This window comes from Aquarana catesbeiana, linkage group LG11 (genome assembly GCF_042186555.1).
Source record: "Aquarana catesbeiana isolate 2022-GZ linkage group LG11, ASM4218655v1, whole genome shotgun sequence".
Lineage (NCBI taxonomy): Eukaryota > Metazoa > Chordata > Amphibia > Anura > Ranidae > Aquarana > Aquarana catesbeiana.
This window is the reverse complement of record NC_133334.1, coordinates 219337541-219361727: the sequence shown is the minus strand read 5'-3', so window position 1 is coordinate 219361727 and position 24187 is coordinate 219337541. Positions and strand designations below refer to the sequence as shown.

The following is a 24187-nucleotide window of genomic DNA, read 5'->3' as shown; positions in this document are numbered from 1 at the left end:
TGAAGAAATTTGATTTTTTTTAAAACTTTTTTGGATAGGTTTTATAACAAAGTAAGAAATATTAAGGTTTTTTTCCTCAAAATATTTGCTCTTTTTTCATTTATATCACAAAAAGTAAAAAACCCAGTGTTGTCAAATACCTCCAAAAGAACGTTCTATTTGTGTGAAAAATATGATATAAATTTCATTTATGTACAGCATTGCATGACTGCACAATTTCCAGTTAAAATAATGCAGTGCTAAATAGCAAAACATGGCCTGGTCATGTAGGGGTTAAAACTAAGGCCCCTTTCACACGAGGCGGACTCCGTTTCTACGGAGCCCGCCTCGGTCCGCCGGCTCAGCGGGAGATCTGTCCGTTGATCTCAGCTGAGCCGGCGGATGACAGGTCCCTCTCTGCTCACTGAGCGGGGAGGGGCTTGTCAGGCGCTGCTGCCGCCTATGGAGGGATCGGATGAAAACGGACAGCATGTCCGTTTTCATCAGATCTCACCCGATCCAATCCGCCAGCGACGGACCTGGACGTAGAGCCATCCGTCTGCTTTTAGCGGATCGGACCAGGTCGGATGTCAGCGGACATGTCTCCGCTGACATCCGACGCTCCATAGACTAGCGTGGAGCGCCTGTTCAGGTCCGCCGTCAAAACTGACAGGCGGACCTGAACGGTCCAATCGTGTGAAAGGGGCCTTATGGAGCTGGTTAAAATTAGAGTAGTAGTAGTAGTAGTTTTTAAAGAACTTTTTTTTTTAAAGAACTTAAAATATCAAGTTTGCGCCATTCGGTGGAATTTCCATACAATGCATCTTCCATAGCAATTAATGGTACTGTACATAAAAATAGAGCAAAACACTAGTAAAATGAATTACAGGCAGTCTCCGGGTTACAAACAAGATAGATATGTAAGCTGGAACAGGTACATTTTTCTATACTTTATTTATCATGCATTTTGTCATACAGATACAGAAAGGGCATGTAAATGCACAATATGGAAAATGGTGTGCAGCAGTGTATTCTATTTTCAAAAGTGTAAATGAGTCTTTATGGTCTTGTCCACTCATTTTACTACTCCACTATACACTTACCTGCCACTTTATTATGTACACCTGTTCAATTGCTTGGTAACACAAATTGATAATCAGCCAATCACATGGCAGTAACAGAATAGGGAAGAAAGGGGATTTAAGTGACTCTGAACATGGCATGGTTGTTTGTGCCATTCAGACTGGTCTGAGTATTTCAAAAACTGCTGGGATCTACCAGGATTTTCACGCACAACTATCTCTATAAGGTTTACAGAGAATGATCCAAAAACCTGAAAACTAGACATGTGCAATTCGTTTCATTACGAATTCATTTTCGTGCGAAATTCTGCATATTCGTTCATTTGAAAGCATCTGAATGAACAAAAGACTCTTTTGAGGAATGCATATGAAAACGAATTTTCAGAAAAAACAAAAACCCGAAAGAACAAAAATCTGAACATACGAGAATCTGCAAAGAACAAAAAACGATTCAACCTAAGAGTTTAATGAATCGCTTACATTCGGATAATTTTGTTTTTCATATTTTGTATTAAATACTATTATTATGGTTTTTATTATTATTATTATTTATTATTATAAACTTTTAATTTACAGGAAAAATAGCTGAAGTCAGTAATTCTTCTATTCAGGTCTCTGCACCATAGCAGCTAATTTGGGATAGATTAGATATACATTTTTATTGGAATTTCCTTTAAAATTTGGCTAAAGTAACTGTTAGTGAACGTAACGAATACTAATGCTTCTGAAGTTATGAATTATCTGAAGTAACGAATGCCGCATCTAAACGAATGGAACGCTACGAATGCATCCGAATTTACGAATTATCCAAAGTAACGAATGCCGATCATAACGAATGACCCGATAAACGAAAAAAAAAAAAACAAATGAAATAAATACTAAGCTAAACAAATTTTTCGGTAGTGCACATGCCTAGTGAGCGGCAGTTGTGTGGACAAAAATGCCTTGTTGATATCAGAGGAGAAAGGTCAGACTGGTTTGAGATGATAGAAAGGCAACAGTAACTTAAATAACCACTCGTTACAATCAAGGTATATAGAATACCGCCTCTGAACGCACAAATCATCGAACATTGAAACAGATGAGCTACGGCAGCAGAAGACCACACCGGCTGCGACTCCTAACAGCTAAGAACAAGAAACTGAGGCTACAATTCGCACAGGCTCACCAAAATTGAACAATAGAAGATTGGAAAAACAATCTGGTCTAATGAGTCTCAGTTTCGGCTGCGACATTCAAATGGTAGGGTCAGAATTCAGCATAAACATGAAAGCATGAATCCATCCTGCCTTGTATCAATGGTTCAAGCTGGTGGTGTAATGGGGTGGGGGATATTTTCTTGGCACACTTTTGGCCCCTTAGTACCATTTGAGCATCGTTTAAACACCACGGCCTACCTGAGTATTTTCGCTGAACATGTCCATCCCTTTATGACTACAGTGTACCCATCTTCTGATGGCTACTTCCAGCAAGATAATGCACCATGTCACAAAGCTCAAATCATTTCAAACTGGATTCTTGAACATGACAATGAGGTCACTGTACTCCAATGGCCTCCACAGTCACCAGATCTCAATCCAATAGAGCACCTTTGGGATGGGATGGAGATTTGCATCATGGATGTGCAGCCTACAAATCTGCAGCAACTGCATGAAACTATCATGTCAATATGAACCAAAATCTCTGAGGAATGTTTCCAAGACCTTGTTAAATCTATGCCACGAAGAATTAAGGCAGTTCTGAGGGCGGACGAGGGGGGAGGGTCCAACCTGGTACTAGCAAGGTGTACCTAATAAAGTGGCCAGTGAGTGTATATTTAACAGATGTAGAAGCACTTTTCTGCACCTCAGGGATGTAACTTGCCCTTTATTATATACAATACATTACATAGCACATCTGACAGATATAAAATATTTTAGAACTAAAACGTATAGAAATACAAGTAGCTATCGTATATAACAAATGATCGTTGTTTTTTTTTTTTTAATCCATAGAGAAAAGCTGACAGAGCTTAAGCACGAAAAGCAAAAACTGCTGGATAAGATTATGGATCAATACCGAGTATTAGAACCAGCTCCCGCAATACAAAGGTAATTCAAATTGCAAAGGCTTATAGCTCTAAATGCTAACTATACCAAACAAAGGATATTTGTGTGAGCTAAAGTGTAGCCCCCTCCCTCTCTTCTGTATCAAAACTCAGTCATTTTCTGTTTTATTTGCAGACACTGATAATTGACTCAAATCTAACGTACAAGGAAACACACAGTTTTGCATATAAGTTCTTTTTTGTAAATCAATTATTTTTACATAAACCTGTCATAATTCCCTAAACAAATTGCCTGTTCTTGGTGATCTTCGCATACCCCAACTAAGAAACACTGGATCAATCAGGTTCATTTTATTCTTATAAGAGAAAAAGTGACTTATGAACACAGAAACGCCAACTGTACATTTTCTTCTATTTGGCAGCCATGGCTTGTTACTCCCAGACTCGACCCCCCCACAACTGGTTATGAATAGGCTACTGCAGGTGTGAAGGCTCATTTGGCCCTTGGCCTAATCTATTTGATGGTTCCTATTCACACTTAGGGGTTCTTATGCCGTGTACACACGACCGGACTTTTCGACTGGACTGGTCCGACGGAACGAATCCGTTGGACAATCCGAACGTGTGTGGGCTTCATCGGACCTTCAGTGGACTTTTTCTCTTGAAAATTAGATGGACTTTAGATTTGGAACATGTTTCAAATCTTTCCGACGGACTCAAGTCCGGTCGAAAAATCCGTTCGTCTGTATGCTAGTCCGACGGACAAAAAAGGACGCAAGGGCAGCTATTGGCTACTGGCTATGAACTTCCTTATTCTAGTCCCTTCGTACGTCATTACGTTCAAACCAACGGACTTTCGACTTTAGTCCGTTCGTGTGCGGGCAAGTCCGGTTGTCCGAAAGTCCGTCGTAACTCCGTCGAAAGTCCGTGAGAAAGACTATCGGACCTTTGATGCTGAAAAGTCCGCCCGTGTGTACGCGGCTTTACACACACTGGTAAATCTAAAAATAGATGACTCAGGTTAGTACTTCTTATTTTTCCACATTGAGGATGTTTGTGTTTTCTTTTCACTAGATAGCAAATCTGTTTGTTGTGCATGGCCTTTTGGCCGTCGTCCTTTCATTGTTGATTTTCCATAATATTTTGTTTTGTTGAAGTTTTCCTTTTTTCTGTACTTATGTGCAATTATTCCTTTTTCATGCTGCTAATTCAGGGAAATCTATTCAGTTACATTTTAGACACGGTATTGTTACCCGGCTATACTGTCTGATTATCCTATATTGGCCTTCCAAATTTCTTTTGTACCTTATCCTTCATGTATACTGAATAGTATGTAGCACTACCTCCGCAAGGGCTTCCTTTAACTGGTCTTACTACTCCTGCACATCCAGGAGACAGGCATTTTCCACTTCCATCCAGACACAGGGAACAGTCTTTGAGCTTTGTTTTTGTCATTTATTAGGGGTAAAAACTTGGACGAGGAATAGGAATTATGGGATGCCCAGCTTGACTGCAACAATAAACAGGGACAATTTCCTCTCTATGTACACGATCCTGAACTGTCCTCCTTCCTGGACACTGATAGTCTCTGATAATCAAAAATGCAAAAGCCCCTTAAGGGCTAGAAACTCTCAGTCCCTTTAGAAAGTAGCATACAATGTGTGGTAGACTGCATACAGGAGTATCTCCAACTCCACTGTAGACACTGATTCCAGCTCTACTGCCTGCAGGAACTACCAGCCCACCTGGCTGCTTCTTCACCCGCCCACCCGGCTGCTCGGAAGATATCCCAGGGCAAGGAAATGAAGGGTTAAGCACAACGCTGTCCTCCTAAAAGGCTTGCTACATATGGCAGTCTTTCCCCTTGTGAATCCCCAGGTGTGCTGATGTACTCACACTGTCCTTCTTGCTGTCAGGATCTTCCCAAGCCAGCCCGAGCCCAGCCCAAGGCAGAGCCCCTCCCCCCAGATATAGGCCAGGACAGTCTCCTCAGCACTCCATCTTCCACCCGACTCCCCTGCTGGCATGACTCTCGCATATATAAGGGCTGATGCAACCCCCCTGCCAGGCCCTCTACCTGGAAATTGAACAAGTTCCCTCAAGTATGCAGATCAGCTCTCCTGGCCTCCGCCCACTAACTTCTAGAAGTTTCTCCAAACTTCCAGATCCAGGGGAGGTTCCAGAGACCTGCATCTGTGAGTCATTCAGCCTGACCTGCAGTAAACCCTGACCCAATTATAGACTCACAAGTTAGCCATGAATCATAGCAAAGATTTGCCTGAGCTAACACTATTAGCATACTAGAGGGTGCTACGTGTATATTTATTGGTTTTTGGCACAATAAACATTGCGGTGATGTAACTGATTTTGCAACTACAGTTATCATTTAACTATTAATTTCTTCATCAAACAAAGTTACTGTTTGGATAAATTAAGTATGTTCATAAACATCCATCCAAAAATAGGCCATTGAAAGCTGATAACGAGTACTACTGACCATCATTTTTCCACACTGAGATTTTCCAACTTGATGGAACATTAATACAGTGGGGTTGATCCATCCATATTCTCAATGAGTCAACACCAACAGTCAAGTTTTACAGTACGATGCAACTGGTCCAGCTGCTTTTAAGGGAGGTAGATGTGTCTCCTATGCCATTATTCTCATGAAGACATCTGGCTCTTTACGCCAGCGATTATATCCAGATAACCACCATGTATCCTTGACAAAGCAACTGTTCTGAAAATTAAAAGTAATGTATGGTATATGGGAGTTAATTGGATGCTTTGTATTTAGTCATAGGAGAGGTAACTGGATTGCAGATAAAATGAAGAGGCTCCTGAAGAATAAGGACAGACCTTCAAAAGCACCTGGAGAAGCCCCTCGCTTTCTTAAACCTCCTACTGAGCCTGAGTTAGAGCCAGAAAGTCCGTCTAAAGGTAATTATCTATTGTTTAATAAACATGTTGTGGTTGTTTTATATAATTTTATCTTACATAAGAAAAAAATTATACCTAGTAAATCAGTATAATTTATCTGTCATGGCCAGGCTCATGTCTGGCATGGGTCAGGCTTGGAGTACAGTAGCTGAAATAGCAGGCAAGTTTGTAGTTATAACAGACTGGGTTTGGTACACAAGTAGCAGTATAGGAGCAAGCAGAAACATTGTCAGACATCAAGACAAAGTCAGCAGACGAAGGTATCAGGTTTGTAACGGAGAGCGACAAAGAATAGTCGGTGCATCTGCAGTGGGTGCACAAGTAGCGGTAGCAAGATGTAAGGTCACCTGAGACCAGGTGACAGATGCACTCTGTAGGAGTCAGAAGTGCACTGCTAGGTGGTGTACCCTAGGACTGACTGCTGCAGATTGAACCCTGGGAGGTTCAGGAAGTAGGTCTACTGGATCACTAACACAGATCCCACTGGGAGCTAGAGCATAGATTCTCCAGGATGCGGAGTCTAAGAGCCAGCAGGTGTTCACCAGAGCCTCTAGTGGTGAGGATGGACTGAGCTGCAGTCTGGCTCCAGGTCGCGGCCGCCAGGGTCTCACAGTTCACGCTCACGGTAGACTACACGAGAAGAGGAAGGAGGCAGCAGGCTGGAACAACAAGGAAAGTAAGGGATAAGCCAAATGTCAGGGTGACTAGCAGACAAGGATAAACATAAAGCGCCAAAGGTCAGGGTCACAAGCAGACAGGGAAAGTCGAGAACAGGCCAAAGTCGGTAACTGGAATCAGACGTAGGAAACACAGCAAGTACACACGAAAGCTAACACTCATTGGTTGATCAGCACTGCTGGCTTGCAGTGCACAGGTTAATATAGGGTTCCCTGATAGGGCCTGGGGTGGGGCCATGCTTAGAGGAGAGGTTATAAAACCAGCCAGGTGTGAGTGGCTGGCCTCTTAATCTGAACATATGAGGAGAAGGTAAGCTGACAGAGAAAGATTACTGCATAACCATGACACAAGATACAAACATAAGCACATAAATCTGGCAAACAGTAAGTACAGAAGCATAACATAACTAGGAAGTTCAGGGGAAGAGTAAGGAGTTCAGAGTTCAGCAAGAAATTGGGTGTCAATGAAGACTGCCCAAGAGATTAGACAAGGAGCTATCCAGCACTTCAGGTGGCCTAATAGGATAATCCACTACCAGACGCAGCAGAGACCCTAAGTTTGGATTCAGATTATTATTATTATACAGGATTTATATAGTGCCAACAGTTTGCGCAGCGCTTTACAACATGAGGGCAGACAGTACAGTTACAATACAAATCAATACAGGAGGTATCAGAGGGGCTTGCTTGTTAGAGCTTACAATCTAGAGGGGAGAGTCAAGTGAAACACCAGGTAATAACTGTGGGAGATGAACTGATGGAGAAAATGAAAATACAGTTGTTAAGTATGGGTAGGATAAGCTTCTCTGAAGAGCAGGGTTTTCAGAGAACGTCTAAAAGCTAATAGAGTAGGAGATAACTGGACAGATTGGGGTAAGAGTTCCATAGGATTGGAGAGGCTCTGGAAAAGTCCTGGAGGTGCGCAAAGGAGGAGGTGATGAGTGAGCTAGACAGAGAGGATTTGCAGACAGAGAGTGATTGGTAAGGTGGATAAGTCTGGATACAAGGCATTCATGATGGATGAAGGGGGGATAGCCTATGTAGAGGTAAGCCAATGAGAAGGGAGTTGCAGTAGTCGAGGCAAGAGATAACCAGGGAGTGAATTAAGAGCTTTGTTGTGTCATTGGTTAGAAAGGGACGTATTTTGTATATGTTGCTGAGGTTGAGGCGACAAGATTTGGACAGTGATTGGACTTCAAGGGGATTGGGGCTTAAAGGGGAGTTCAGAGTCCAGGACCTAGGATCTTGACATGCGGGCTGATAGTTGTGCCATCGATTTTGACAGAGAGATCAGGGGAGAGGGCACGTGGTGGAGAAAAAATTAGAAAAGTTTGGTTTTGGATAGATTGAGTTTGAGGAAGTGGTGTGACATCCAGACTGATATATCTGTTAGTAAATTAGTGATACGTGAGGGGACTGAGGGAGTGAGCTGAGGGGTAGAAATAGATTTGGGTGTCGTCAGTGTAGAGATGGTATTGGAAGCCATGGGAGGCTATCAGCTGACCCAGGGAGGAGATTGAAAATAGGAGAGGCCCAAGAACAGAACCTTGGGGGACCCTAAAAGAGAAAGGAAGAGGAGAGGAGGAAGTAGAATTGTAAGTAACGCTAAAGGTGCCGTTTGATAAGTAGGAATGAACCAGCGAAGAGAACAGTCACGGAGACCAACGGCGTGGAGTTTTTGGAGGAGGAGGGGGTGGTCAACTGTATCAAAGGCAGCAGAAAGGTCCAAGAGTAGGAGTACAGAATAGTGTCCATTGGTTTTGGCCATTAGTGGATTGTTTGTTAGCTTTAGGAGAACAGTTTTGGAGTGTTGAGAACGAAATCCAGACTGAAGGGGATCAAGAAGGCTATTCTCGGCAAGGTGGTCGCTGAGTCGGTTGTAGACCAGACGTTCAAGGAGTTTGAATAAAAAGGGGAGCAAGCAGATGGGGCGTAGGTTGTTAAGATTGGTTGGGTCCAGTGAAGGCTTATTAAGTATGGGGCTGACTAGTGCATGTTTTAGAGAGTTGGGGAAGATGCCAGAAGAGAGGGAGAGATTGAAGATGTGGGTTAGAGAGTGTGGGGTAGAGTCAGAGGGTGAACATAGCATTTGCGAGGGAACAGGATCCAGAGGGCAGGTGGTTAGCTGGACGTTAGCAAGTAGTTTAGCAATCTCGTCTATAGTGGGTGGGTTGAATGAGGGAAGTAATGATTATACCTGTGGGCATGAAGTGTAAAGCGTGGAAGATATCTGAACAGTAGAGATCTCCTCACCAATTGTTTCAATCTTCTGTTTGAAGTGATTGGCGATCTCCTGGGCAGTGAGTGAGTTAGTGGGTGGAGGCAGTGGAGGACGAAGTAGAGAGTTGAAGGTAGAGAAGAGTTGACGGGGACTGGATTATAAGTTGTTAATGAGAGTGATAAAATAGGTCTGCTTGGCAGTGAGGAGGCAGGAATTGTATTTTTGGAGGGCAGATTTATATAGGTTGAAATCTTTCTGAGACTTATGCCGCGTACACACGGTCGGACTTTCCGGCATACTTGGTCCGGCGGACCAGAGTGTGCCGGACAATCCGCCCGTGTGTGGGCGGCGGCGGACTTTTCCGGCGGACTTCTTCCCAAAAGCCCGCCGGACCTAGATTTCAAACATGTTTGAAATCTTTCCGTCGGACTCAGTTTCGGGCGGAAAGTCCGCTCGTGTGTGTGCTGGTCCGACGGAAAGCCCGCTCGTGTGTAGGCTGGTCCGACAGACCAAATACGACACGAGGGGATGGTATTGCATCTCGCGCTCGCTGCAATAGGAAAAACAAATCTTCCTATTGCGGCGAGCGCGGGGCATACCAGGCCCTTAGGTCTGGTATGGATTATAAAGGGGAACCCCGCTACGCCGAAAAAACGGCGTGGGGTCCCCCTAAAATCCATACCAGACCCCGATCCGAGCACGCAGCCTGGCCGGTCAGGAAAGGGGGTGGGGACGAGCGAGCGCCCCCCCCCCCCTCCTGAACCGTACCAGGCCGCATGCCCTCAACATGGGGGGTGGGTGCTTTGGGGGAGGGGGGCGCCCTGCGCCCCCCCCCCCCCAAAGCACCTTGTCCCCATGTTGATGAGGACAAGGGCCTCTTCCCGACAACCCTGGCCGTTGGTTGTCGGGGTCTGCGGGCGGGGGCTTATCGGAATCTGGGAGCCCCCTTTAATAAGGGGGCCCCCAGATCCCGGCCCCCCACCCTATGTAAATGAGTATGGGGTACATGGTACCCCTACCCATTTACCTAGGAAAAAAGTGTAAGTAATAAAACACACTACACAGGTTTTTAAAATATTTTATTAAACAGCTCCGGGGGGGGGATCTTCCTCCGGCTTTGGGGGTCTTCTTCCGGCTTCGGGGGTCCCTCCGCTTCATCTTCTCCCGGCGTCCGGTTGGTTCTTCTCCGCTCTCCGGCCTCTTCTCCCGGTGTCGCAGGTCTTCGGCCGGCCCCTCCGCTCTCTTCATGTAGCTCTATTGCGAGCGGAGGTCCGGACTTCTTGGCTTCTTGGCTTCTTGGCTTGGCTTGGCTTCTCTTCTCTTCCCCCAGATGTTGACACGACGCTCTCTCCGGCTGGACTGGTTTCTGAGGGCTGCGTTGTGACTTATATAGGCGGAGACCCCGCCCCCATATGATGTCACAGTCCCTGGGCATGCTGGGACTGTGACGTTTTAGGGGGCGTGGTCGACCACGCCCCCGACCACGCCCCCTAAAACGTCACAGTCCCAGCATGCCCAGGGACTGTGACATCATATGGGGGCGGGGTCTCCGCCTATATAAGTCACAACGCAGCCCTCAGAAACCAGTCCAGCCGGAGAGAGCGTCGTGTCAACATCTGGGGGAAGAGAAGAGAAGCCAAGCCAAGCCAAGAAGCCAAGAAGCCAAGAAGCCAAGAAGCCAAGAAGCCCAGAAGTCCGGACCTCCGCTCGCAATAGAGCTACATGAAGAGAGCGGAGGGGCCGGCCGAAGACCTGCGACACCGGGAGAAGAGGCCGGAGAGCGGAGAAGAACCAACCGGACGCCGGGAGAAGATGAAGCGGAGGGACCCCCGAAGCCGGAAGAAGACCCCCGAAGCCGGAGGAAGATCCCCCCCCCGGAGCTGTTTAATAAAATATTTTAAAAACCTGTGTAGTGTGTTTTATTACTTACACTTTTTTCCTAGGTAAATGGGTAGGGGTACCATGTACCCCATACTCATTTACATAGGGTGGGGGGCCGGGATCTGGGGGCCCCCTTATTAAAGGGGGCTCCCAGATTCCGATAAGCCCCCGCCCGCAGACCCCGACAACCAACGGCCAGGGTTGTCGGGAAGAGGCCCTTGTCCTCATCAACATGGGGACAAGGTGCTTTGGGGGGGGGGGCGCAGGGCGCCCCCCTCCCCCAAAGCACCCACCCCCCATGTTGAGGGCATGCGGCCTGGTACGGTTCAGGAGGGGGGGGGGCGCTCGCTCGTCCCCACCCCCTTTCCTGACCGGCCAGGCTGCGTGCTCGGATCGGGGTCTGGTATGGATTTTAGGGGGACCCCACGCCGTTTTTTCGGCGTAGCGGGGTTCCCCTTTATAATCCATACCAGACCTAAGGGCCTGGTATGCCCCGCGACGGGGCTCGCAAGGTGTCAATCTAGCCGATAAAAGCGGCAAGATTGACATCCTTTTCTAGTCCCGTCGCACCTGAGTCACGTTCAAAATGAACGGACTTGTCCGTGTGTGGGCAAGTCCGTTCATTCTGAAAGTCCGCCGGAACTCCGGCGAAAGTCCGTCGGAAAGACGGGCGGACTTAGCCCGCCGGAAAATCCCGGCGTGTGTGGGCAAGTCCGTTCGTTTTAAAGTCCGGCGCACCTGGCGGACAAAGTCCGTCGGAAAGTGTGCCGGACCAAGTAGGATAGAAAGTCCGCTCGTGTGTACGCGGCATTAGTCTTACGCCACAGGCGCTCAATAGCATGGGTATTGTTTTTCAGACTTCTAATGTCATCTGTTTGCAAAGGTTGAAGGGATCGGTGCCTGATTCTGGCATTAGCATTCTATTAACAGTTTAAAATTTTGTTAATATGTTGTGGACATCTGCAAAGAGAGTTAAAGGGTATTGGTAGTTGCTAAAACAAAAATAAATTTCTCCACCAGTACACGTGAGGTTAGCTGCCATATATTTACAGCTGGTGAGATTTAGGGACAGGTTTTGGAAACCTTTAATTTCATTATATATATTATAACATAGGTCCCGTCCCACATTGTCACAGCCATGCAATGTTTATACCGTAGGTAGCAATGTTTGATCATTATGCATAGCCCTCCTAGTTGGGCTGCTAGGTAGATTTCGTTATTGGCTTCATTGTAGTGAGTGGAGCAATGATTGATTGGTTTTGTCTGTTCAGGGTTTCCTAAGCTGGGTGTTTGATTTCTCCCACCTGTCTTTGGAAGAAGCTTCCAGAATATAGGGCAGGGAGATGCAGATGACCTGTATGAATATTTGTCATGTTCCATCCAATCTCTGGAAGGAGGCATCCAGAAGGTGACTGGGAAGGTGGTAAATGTTTTGAAAGCCCTGGGTGAGTGTATTTCTACCTCAGAGAGAATTGCAGTCTCCTAGGAGGCTACTACCCTTAGGAGAAAGTTTCTTAAAAAGGAAATTGCAGTCTGGGTCTCAGCAGGAGTCAGGCTGGGAGCCCAGGGAAGACTGCTAGAGGAGAATTTGCTGGAGGGCACTATTCTGAAGTCCTGGATCTGGAGAAGGATCTTTTGTCTCCCTACCTGAGCATCTGCCTGTGGAGGCTGGATGGTAGATAGCTACAAGAATGTTATAAGTAAAGACCTTGCTGTGTGCTTGTGCTAGAAGGGATCTAAGTGCCAGAGGTTGCTACATAGACTGGGGCTGCTCTGACGGAGTCCTGGATGTGCTGGCCAATTTCTGTTACCTCCAGGAGGGTTTGCTGTAAAAGGACTAGTGAGAAGTTTGTCTTCCCATTATTGCTATGATCCTTTTGGAGTATCCGGTGACCCTAAACACCTCCTCTTGTTGGGGTTTCTTCAAGCAATGAATGCTAAAAAGACATACCTTAGACTGTTATTGGAGCTAGTAGGAATGGGCAGGTGTTTGAGGTGGTGGGCAGTCTCTGAAGAACCAGTTGTTACAAGGGGTCCCTGCCAGGGTAGCGCTACAGTTGGAATGACACTTCTAAACATCATTGTACTAGAAAAAGGTCAGTCTACCCAAATCTGATATTTGGGTTGAGTTGTTGAACCTGAATTGCAAATTTACTTCTATACCTGGTGCCTTGGGCAACAAGATCTATCTATCAAAGGTGTGCCTACCTACCAAGTCATTACATATGTCTTCCTTTCCCTGTAAGATTTTACATTGTTTTACAGGACTGAGAATGTATTAATACAGCAAGACTCAATGACATTGTGAGACCCAGAAGACAATTTCAGTAACTCCACATAAGTTTTGAAAAGCCAGTAATTGTTTCAAACCACCAGCATTCTCCCATATCGTAAATATCTGTTTTGGAATGACAATTTAAAAAAAAATGGTATTTGCAACCAACAATTGTCCAGCAATGGTTGACATGTAGGTGTGCCATGTGTAAATCTAACCATACACACATATTTTTCGTATTTTAATACATTAAACTTGTATTCATAAATTGAGAATGTATATGTTTTAAGGAAAGAGGGATAGGGGAGGATTACATGGGAAAGAAAGAAAGGGGAAAATAAATGTACACCAAAATATGAATTACAAAAATAGTATGAATGCATAATGTGAAGTAGAAACATGGACCCCCTTTCAACTTGAAGGAAAACTTTTACCTAGAGTTTCCTTTAGTGATTATTGTCACAATAAAAGATATCAGTGCTAGCAGTTCCACAGGCTTTTGAGTAAACCTCAATATAGCAATTTAGTTCTCGTACATTTATATAATCCATCTTAGAAGATTAATATTTCCACACAAAGTAGCAGTTGGAGGGCTGGGACAAACCATTTAACACTGACAGGGGTGCTTACAATGGTCAGCTTTTGTTCATTTTTAAAAAAAGGATTTTACCCTAAAAGGATGCTGCAACTGCCTAAAAAGTGTTAGCTGGAGTTCAGCTTCAATTTGTTATTCAAGTCCATCTAAATCTGCTAGCCTAACACTACCGTCTACCCAGACTTACAATGTTGATTCCAAAGATGACTGCTTTACTACTTCATGCAGAATACACACACTATAAGACAGGAAGTGTTTTACTGGCTGGAGCTCCAGGTGAAATAAAAGCAAAGAAACTAAAAAAAAAAGAAAACTAATGCAACCACCACATCTAATCTTCCAGATGGTTTCTAGAGGTAATTAAACAATAGGAAATGTTTGCCTCTCGGATTTGTAACCACTGATAGCAATCAGCAATGATATTTTTAGCAATGTGTAATAGGGGCAATCTTTCCACTGGCCAAAAATGTAAGACATTTTTTCCAATGACCAACAAAGTAAGCAGCATTCTTCCCACTGACCACCAAAAGAAGGAGCATTTTATTCCAAGGACCACCAGTGTAATGGGGCCCTTCTCTTACTCACCAGCATTGTAAGGATGCCTTCTCCTCTAATCACCAATGTAAAGGAACTTTTCACTGATATCCAGTGTAAGGGGAACTTCACTGATCACCAGTTTTAGGAAACACTTTACTGTCTGCACATCTTTTCTACCCTTTGTTTTTTTTATTTTCGTTTCATTATCATTACTGGATATACAACTGTAATTGTCATATACAGAGGGTGTCAAATATGCAGATTATGCTGCATTCCTTATTCTTTGATTTAATCTTACATTTTAATTTGCTGTTCATGCTGATGTACTCTAAGCTGTAGATATAGCCATTATTAGCAGGGGTTCCTTGTTAATTTTTCTCATAATGTGCTTTCTATTCTGACCAGTGTTAATTGAAAAATTAGTAGTTTTACTGCAAATAAAAGAATACATTTTTTGATATAATTTGGCATATTTAACCACTTCAATACAGGGCACTTTCCCCCCCTTCCTGCCCATACCAAGTTTCAGCTGTCACCGCTCTCACACTTTGAATAATAATTGCGTGGTCATGCAACACTGTACCCAAATTAATTTTTGATGTTTTTTTCCCCGCAAATAGAACTTTCTTTTGGTGGTATTTGATCACCACTGGGGTTTTATTTTTTGCGCTACAAATAGAAAAAGACAGAAAATTTTGAGAATTTTTTTTCTTTGTTTCTGTTACAAAACTTTGTAAATAAGTAAGTTTTCTCCTTCACTGATGGGCACTGATGAGGCTGCACTGAGGGTCACTGATGAGGCAGTACTGATTGGCACTGATGAGGCGGCACTGATGATGAGGCACTTGTATGCAGCACTGATGGGCAGCACTGATAAGCAGCACTGATGGGTACAGATAAGTGGCACTGATATGCACTGATGGGCACTGATAGGTGGCACTGATGGGCACTCATAGGTGGCTCTGATAGGTTGCACTGGTGGGCACTTATAGGCAGCACTGATGGGCACTGATGGGTGGCACTGATGGGCACTGATGGGCGGCACTGATAGATGGCACTGTTAGGCAGCACTGATCAGGAGGCACTGGCAGGCATCACTGATGGTCACAGTGTGCCATCCCTAATGGGCACTGATTGGCATACCTGGTGGTCCAGGGTGGGCATACCTGGTGGTCATGTGTGGGCATTAAAATTATGTTTCTGGTACAAAATATGGCAAGGTTATTTGCAAATGAAAATATACTTTTTTTTTAATTTTGCATATTTTTTAATACAACAATGAAAAATAAACAGAACAAATAAAAAAGAAAACATTCTAAATAATAAAGGAAAAAATGAAAATAAAAATCTAAAGAAAAAAATGGCTAAGGGAGAGGGGAAAGAACAAGGCAATTAGGACTGATTAGGTTTATAAATGGTGAAATAGGAATACATTTTTTAAATCATCTGTTTTTACTTGTTATGTTTCTTTAACTAATGTCATATGTAAATCAAAGGTCACATATTTGATCCACATAGGAATACAATAGTAAATACAATGTAACTATACATTGTTATACTGTATTACTCAATGACACATGCATTTTGAGGCCAACTTCTGCTATGTAATACACTTTGAAAGCTGGTAATTGCCAGTAATAAGGAGAGAGTGGTGGCAGGGGGAGAGGAGATATACGTAGGAGATAAAAAACATTGTTGACATTTTATTAGGATGCATCTCCTATGGTTAAAATCCTCAAAGAGTTAAAATGACAACCTGATGACAAAAATGCATAAGTAGAAATCACCTTAATTGAAAACTGCATGTCAATACAATCAGATCCAGAAGTACAGTAAATGCAGTTGAAGTTTTATGCAAATCTTGATTAAAAGTTAGATTTTGATCACCTTTCTGTCTCCCAGCTATATTGGTAATGTGCAGCCTTAGATGGGTGGTTCAAGCTTGACTTTCAGAATCAGTGAAGATACACATATAACTTCAGCTGCCTTCCTACATCTCTGGATCTACCAGTGGCGGCTGGTGCTCAAAATTTTTGGGGGGGCGCAAACAAACTCTGAAAAAAAACCCCATCAATTGCAGCCTCACTGTACCATCAATCGCAGCCACTGTGCCATCAAATGCAGCCACTGTGCCCATCAATTGCCGCCACTGTACCATCAAATGCAGCCACTATGCCCATCAAACGCAGCCACTGTGCCCATCAAACGCAGCCACTGTGCCCATCAATTGCTGCCACTGTACCATCAAACGCAGCCACTGTGCCATCAAACGCAGCCACTGTGCTAACAAACGCAGCCACTGTGCCCATCAATTGCCGCCACTGTACCATCAAACACAGCCACTATGCCCGTCAAACGCAGCCACTGTGAACATCAAATGCTGCCACTGTGCCATATCAAATGCTCCCACTGTGCCATCAAATTCTGCCACTATGCCATCAAATGCTGCCACTGTGCGCCATAAAATACAGCTACTGTGTCCATCTTATGCAGCCACTGTGCCCATCTTATGCAGCCACTGTGCAGCATCGAATGCAGCCACCGTGCCCATCATATGCAGCCTCACTGTGCCCCATCATATGCAGCCTCATTGTGCCCCATCAAATGCAGCCTCACTGTGCCCCATCAAATGCAGCCTCACTGTGCCCCATCAAATGCAGCCTCACTGTGCCCCATCAAATGCAGCCTCACTGTGCCCCATCATATTCAGCCTTACTGTGCCCCATCAAATGCAGCCTCACTGTGCCCCATCAAATGCAGCCTCACTGTGCCCCATCATACGCAGCCTCACTGTGCCCCATTATATTCAGCCTTACTGTGCCCCATCAAATGCAGCCTCACTGTGCCCCATTATATGCAGCTTCACCATGCCCCATTATATGCAGCCTCACTTACTTACCTTATTGGCAGCTCCGCTTGGGCCGTGCGTTCCACAGAGCTGCTGACAGTAACCTCTTAACTTGAACAACAAAGCTCCCGCCCATAGCTGCTCGGCGCTTTGGAATGCGCCACAAAGCAGGTGAAAAGCCTGCAAATGAAGCGCCTCGTCTGCAATCTTGTGATTGCATGGACGTGGCGCTTCCCATAGTGCACTGTGTCTGGCGCCTGAACACAGTGCACTTAAAGAACATTTTTTTCTATTTTTTTTTTAAAGGGGCCTTTTTTTAAAAAAAAATGTTTTAATTTTTTTTTTTAATTAATTTTTTGTGACTGCTTGGTGAGGAGGGTGGGGTGGCGCCCGTGCGTCCCCTATGGGCAGGCTGCCACTGGGATCTACTATCGGTTTTGATATGTGGTTTAATATAAGGTAACCTCTACTTATTGGGGTATTCATTGTATTATATCATCAGTTTAAACTTTCAATGTTTGTGATGATTTATTATAATCTTTACTATATTGAACTAAAAAAAGTAAAAGTTATTTTAAAAAGTTAAACAAATGTTATACACCTTTACCAGATTAGTATTAACCTTTTTTTATCCACCAATATTCTCAAATATTTATCTCCTCACTAACCATCATGCACATTGATGCTTTTGTCCTCTTCAGGTGAGATAACTCTCCGTCGCAGTAAAAGTTCTGTCAGCGTGGACAGTCAGGCATTTCATATGACACCCCCACGGTTTCGCCGTGCTAAATTAAGTTCCACAATTCGCAGCTCTGAATCGTTCAATGAAGGGGACAATACTCCTCGTGATAAATTTCGTCTGAGGCGCAAAGCACAGCTTGTGGAGAGTGAAGGGGAGGACACAGCATCTGAGAAACGGAGACAAAGCAAAGGAGAAGAGTCTGCAGAGGAGAGGTTACCTGCTTGAACAAATCACCTCTAAGAAAGCACCGTGTATAAGGTGTACAATGAGACTTTGAGGTTGTGTAAATGTATAGATGTTTCTTTCCAGATAAAGAGAAAACCCTCAAAACTGAGAAAAGGGGGAAAAAAAACAAAGCACAGAAGAGATTGTGCTGAATTTCATAGATTACATTTCTGTTAGGCTTCAAAATGTTTTTAAAAATCCACTGCAAATTTTTAACCTTATTTTCCGACTTCGCTGAACATAGCTGAAAAGGACAGAGCAAAAATCACCATAGCAATACCCCCGTAGGGGCTGCTAAGTGATGTGACCCACCTGTCACCCTGCCCAGCCCGGCATTCACTTCCCAGTCACTTTTGAGACAATAAACAGTCCATGTGATTGTTTTGTATTTTTATTGAGGGATTTGAACTTGGATAGGGATATATGGGATGCCCAGTAGAACAAGAAATTGGTTGATTGTATATCAATCAGTTGGGACAACTATACACACTTGGCCACTCCAGTCTCCTCCAGCACATCTCTTGCTTGCAGACTGTTATTCTCTGTCTCGCCCTCCTGCTCAATACTTTACCCCAGGCACGGCTAGCACATGGTTAGGCCCAACCCTGACTCAGTCAGGCCTCAGCAACTGCCTTTTGCAGGCAGGGACTGTGGGTCTCTCTTAGTGTAACAAAAGTAGAATAGGACGTTTTTAGTGCTAGTTGTCCTATGGTGGACTACTGCTCCCAGTAAGCCCTCTTCAGGCCCTGCAAACCCTCCTGGCTGAAGCTGCCCAACTTCACTGCCCATGACATTGCAATCCTCACTGGCTCCACACCCAGCTTTGACTGTTTCCTCTCGGTCCTCTCTGGCATGCCTCTCCAGTCCTCCCGACTGCCCATGTCACTCACCAGCCGTCCTGGCTGCAGACTGGTGGTTCCCTCCTGAAGACTTGACCAGCAGTCCTAGCTCCCACTGTCCTCTCTGACTCCTCTCTGTGAGTCCTGTTCAGATCCTTCATGAGTCCTTGAAGGGATCTGTCCTGCACCTGAGTCCCAGGCCCGAGGTCACCCCCCCCCCCCAGACTGGGGAGCTCCCTCAAAGGTGCCAACAGACTAGTACTCCATGCTCAGTTCTTCCACCCGACAACTCCTCCCCAGCTTGGCTGACCCTGAGTATTTCAAAGAGGCCTGCCCCCTGCCAATCCTAGTTGGGGATCAGTCAATGCTCCCTGAGACACCCCAGACAGCTCCACCTCTCTTCCCCTTCTCTTCTTTTAGAATCCCCCAGAAGAAAGAGAATGGTGACAGTGGAGTGATGCTGTCTGTGAGTCACAGCTGCTGCTCTGAGCCACTCCCAGCCCACACAGATCAAAACTTCCAGCTAGGCCTGTTTAAATGTACCTGCTCTCACAAAAATTCGAACTCTAGCACCTACCTAAGTAGAGGGTGCTACAAGTGTTATTTTACTACTAGTACATATTTGCTTCTTGCACCTTTGTTTTTCCTATAATGTATGATTAATGTAACATATTAATATTATATATTAGTAAGTAGATTTATTTATGAAAGGTGAGAGCCTACGCTATTAAACTGGCCATACACCATTTTTTTCCACACAGCCAGATTCCTTCATCAATACAAATGAGGTGGATGGAGAAATCCCCACCAACAACCCCCCACCCCACCCCACCCCACCCCACAGGGACATTGTATTCTGGTAACGGCACCCACCATTGTCAGAATACACTTATCAGCGGCTGCAGCTGCTGATCAATGAAAACATTTTCAACATATCCCTTCAAAAACAGTCAGTTGATCAACAATCGACTCTGTAAACTGGAGGAGCCCACATACTGATCAAAATTCAGCCAGGCCATGCTGGACTGGCCAAACTTTTATCAGATTTTGATTTTACCGATTTGAGAAGCTGCCCATTTCTATAAAGATTGAAACATTCAGAGCCCGTTTACATTTGCTCTGTGCATTAATGCACATGCATCAACATGTATCATGTTATACAATTATACAAACTTTCATGGTTAAAGCGGAGTTCCACACAAAAATGGAACTTCTGCTTTTCGGAACCCTCCCCCCCTCCGGTGTCACATTTGGCACCTTTCAGGGGGGAGGGGGGTGCAGATACCTGTCTAAGACAGGTATTTGCACCCACTTCCGGCATAGACTCCCATGGGAGTCTACGCCTCTTCCCGTCCCCACCGCGCTGTCTCCTGGGAAACACACAGCTCCCAGGAGAGAGCGGGGACCACTTACGATGTGCAGTGCGACTCGCGCATGTGCAGTAGGGAACCGGGAAGTGAAGCCGCAACGCTTCACTTCCTGATTCCCTCACCTAGGATGGCGGCGGCAGCTGCCGAGAACCGAGTGGGTTCTCGGCGTCGCCTGCCGACATCGCTGGACCCTGGGACAGGTAAGTGGCCATGTATTAAAAGTCAGCAGCTGCAGTATTTGTAGCTGCTGGCTTTTAATTTTTTTTTTTTTGGCGGTGTGGGTGGACCCCCGCTTTAAGCTCTGGCCCACCAAAACCCTGTTGTTCTATTATGTTATTAATGACAGGAAGAGGTTTTGGACCCCCAAAAAAGGTAGTGTCAGCAGAGGCACCCAAATATAAAGGATAAGTTAAAAAGCTGAATCTTCATAAAGTTTGTTTCTTATCTACAAAATCATATAAAAACACCATCAACATTTTGGCACTATACTGACCTCTTCCTCCGGATGGTCCATAAGAGACTGATAAAAGAATATATGTGTACATGTAATATTTCTAATGCTTACAATCAAATCTTATTAATACAAATCTTGACATATTTAACATAGTTTATCTTATTGTCCCATGTGTCATTACGTGACCTTATATATTATTTGGATTTGATCCTTACTGTAAGAAATACCACATACAATATACACATACATTATTTTCTTAGTGTCTTATGCACCATTCTGAGGAAGTGGCCAATATATTGTCACAAAATGTGTTGATGATGTTTTTATATGAATCTGTAGATAATAAATATCAACATCAAGAATTTGCCTCCTAGCCTATCTTTTACATTCGGGCGCCTCATTTCACACTGCCTCTGGATTTTTTGGGGCTCCAAGACACCTTTCTGCAAATACACTGGGATCCATAGATCACAGTGCGCAGGGTCAACCGGACCAACCCATCTAGCAGAGAGTGCAACCGATTCTTGTACCAGGTTGTCTGGCCCCTCATATGGGAGCGTAGCAGCCTCAAAGATGTGAGTACATCATTGCACTTTATCCTCTATCTTTCAAGTTACTTTTCCATAAGGATCTCTCCCAAGGCCTTCTGCCTTTGTTTTTCTCCTCTCCCTCAATTTTTTTTTGTTGGTACCGTAGCCATTTGATTATTAAACACAGATTCCATGGTCAAGGTCTGGTCCATTACGCTGGCTATCTGTGCCTTTTTATTGCCTCTAAATGTAACAGAGGGATCCATTAGTCAACATGAAGGTATAATAAGTGAGAGGAGGTACTATGTTTCTTATGTCTACATAAATATTAAGACATTGTATGAAATACATTGCATCCCTAGCCACATTGAATAAATTGTCTTAACTGTCTTTTACTTTCTGGTACAAAGCTTGAAATTTAAATAAAAGGCACCTTAACCACTAATTTCCACATCTGATTACTTGGTGATGATAGCAAGACTTCAAATAAACTGTTCTACAACACCATAATCTTCCTTGTTCATTGACAAATTCAATTTAGGAGTGGACCAATTGGTTTAAAGAATTGTATAGTCAGTTGAAGGAGGTGGGATATAACTTGACAATCAGGATTGGGAACAGGAATAGTATTTGTATTACAGAGTGCCTGAGTTTATAGTAGCAAAAAGCGTTTTTAAGATAATCCGAGCATAAGTGTAAACAGGTAGACTCACCTGTTTTGTGGTCCTGGAGCTCCTTTCCATGGTAAGATGGACTAATAGGGGATGATTTACTAAAACTGGTGTACACAGAATCTGGTGCAGCCATGCATAGTATCCAATCAGCTTCTAACTCCAGCTTGTTCAATTAAGCTTTGACAATAAAACCTAGAAGCTGATTGGTTACTATGTAAATCTCCCCTAGAGACTCACTTTAAAGGGATTTTCCACTTTTATCAAGGCAGTAATAAACTACCGATTACAAGACAATGCCAGACAGTTGGAGATGCCAACTTTAAAATGTCTGCTGATCCATTGTTTTAGGAGCTTTTAAACAGCATTGTGGGGATATCCACTATTTAACCTAGCATGTTTAGTACAGCGGCTCCGACCAGAGCTGTCATGTTTTTGGGTTGCACAAAAAGAAAACTGTAGTGTCTACCCGGCTTAAGACATAGAAAAAAGGAGTATCCACTGCCATGGGGAATCCATATTCAATTTCAACCTACAAGGAATTGGCATTGATCATCTAATATTATGGGTGCCTTAAAGAGGGCCTATCATTGACAAAAAATATGGTTATGCAGCAATTTTTAAACTAAAATAACTTGCTTCCCAGGTCTATGTCTACATGAAAATTAAAAGTTGTTAAAAAAACATTGCATCCTCAGCCATGTTGAATGGATTTTTATGACCTAATTTTGTTTTCTGACACAGAGCTTGAAATTGAAATAAAAGGTACAAAAAAACACTAGTTTCCACTGCCATTGGCAATGATAGCATGACTTTAAAAATGCTGTTCTAGAACATCATGATCTTGCTTTTTAATTGGCAGATTCAATTTAAGGATTAAAACAGCTTTATAAATAACAGCTTTATAAATAAAGATGTATTATTGCTATAATAAGTGATAGTGTAAGTAATTTTCTTTTTATACTTGTACTTTTTTCTTGACTCCATTGATGGTTTTGTATCAGGAATGGTCTTTGTGATATCTGATACTGCTTTTTTTCTAGGTAACAGATCCTCTAATGAAAAAGAATGCCAATTTTAGAGTGGTATCAACCCTCACCCTTACTCAGATACCTCTAGTCAGTGTTTCTTAAATGTGCTCATTTATTCAGAACATATAACATGTTACTCAAAGGTTCAAAGAGTCTGGTTTTGTTGTAGAAGGGTGTCTTTGAGTAGTGAACCAGGGAACATCTGAGCACTGTAGGTCTAAGGATATAGGGTACCCTTGAGAGGTAAAAGGAAGGGGAAAGAGATGAGATAAAAGAAGAAAAATAATGGGAGGGAGAGGAAGGAGGTGGTAGGATGGCTTTTGCAGGAGTAATAAGGTATGCAGTTGAGTGATAGGATGCAGACCTCTCGGATAATGATTGGGAGGTGGGGGGGGTTTAATGGGTATAGGTGTAAAAAAAAGGAGATAAAAAATAGCATCTCTTGCGGGACCTATGGACAGCTCCCCCTGATAAGTGCCTCATCTTCATTTTCAGCTCAACAGGGTCAGCTGGGTCCCCCACCCAAGGACTAAGTATTTAGTTCCCTGGCTGATAATAAGTAAAGAAAATAAAACAGAAAGGGAATCCAACAGATCTATGTTTTGAAATAGCCCTTCAATTCCTTAGGACATGCCTGTCATAATGTTTTTATATTCTGAGGTCATCTTATAGTGCATCCAACATGGCCACATACCAGTATATTTATGCATCCTATCATGTGCCTCATAAATGAGTTCCGCCATTTCCGCCACCTTATCTAGTCTTAACAATCTTTTAAGGTTTGAGCTAGTTTCCAGAACACTGGCATGCATGCACATCCTAGCTGCATTGACCATGAGCAAAGCTAGGGATTTTAAGTTGATATTCTGAGCTAGCAATCAGGGCCAGGACAAGGGGTAGGCAAAAGGGCTGGTTGCCCTGGGTGCAGTGTGTATTGTAGAGATGGAAACGCCACCAGTTTATTGTTTTAGTGCACAAGCGAATTAAAATAAACAAACAAACAAATGGAAACTGCCTGTTAGCTAGTGTGTGGTGTTTGGAATTTCACACCATAATATTATTGAATACTTACATACCATTGCATGCATTTGAAGAGTTAATATAATAGAATCAGCCAAATTAAATTGCATTGGCTAGTTGGCATTTGCCTATTTTCTGCATATGCTGCTATGGATAATAGTCATTCACCTTTTTTTTCACCAATGCAATCCTATAGTATCTCTCTGTGGGACTTGAACCCATG

At 43.8% G+C, this 24187-nt stretch overlaps 1 protein-coding gene across 1 annotated transcript in view; it reads left to right on the top strand.

Moving 5' to 3' along the window:
• The window catches only part of LOC141112477 (uncharacterized), a 150572-nt gene extending 128885 nt beyond the window's left edge, over positions 1-21687 (top strand). The window contains exons 18-20 of the mRNA XM_073605339.1: positions 3056-3151; positions 5906-6048; positions 17784-21687. Coding sequence (XP_073461440.1) covers positions 3056-3151; positions 5906-6048; positions 17784-18049 — 505 coding nt within the window. The 3' untranslated portion in view covers positions 18050-21687. The remainder of the gene's footprint in view (positions 1-3055; positions 3152-5905; positions 6049-17783) is intronic.
• Positions 21688-24187: the final 2500 nt, after the last annotated feature.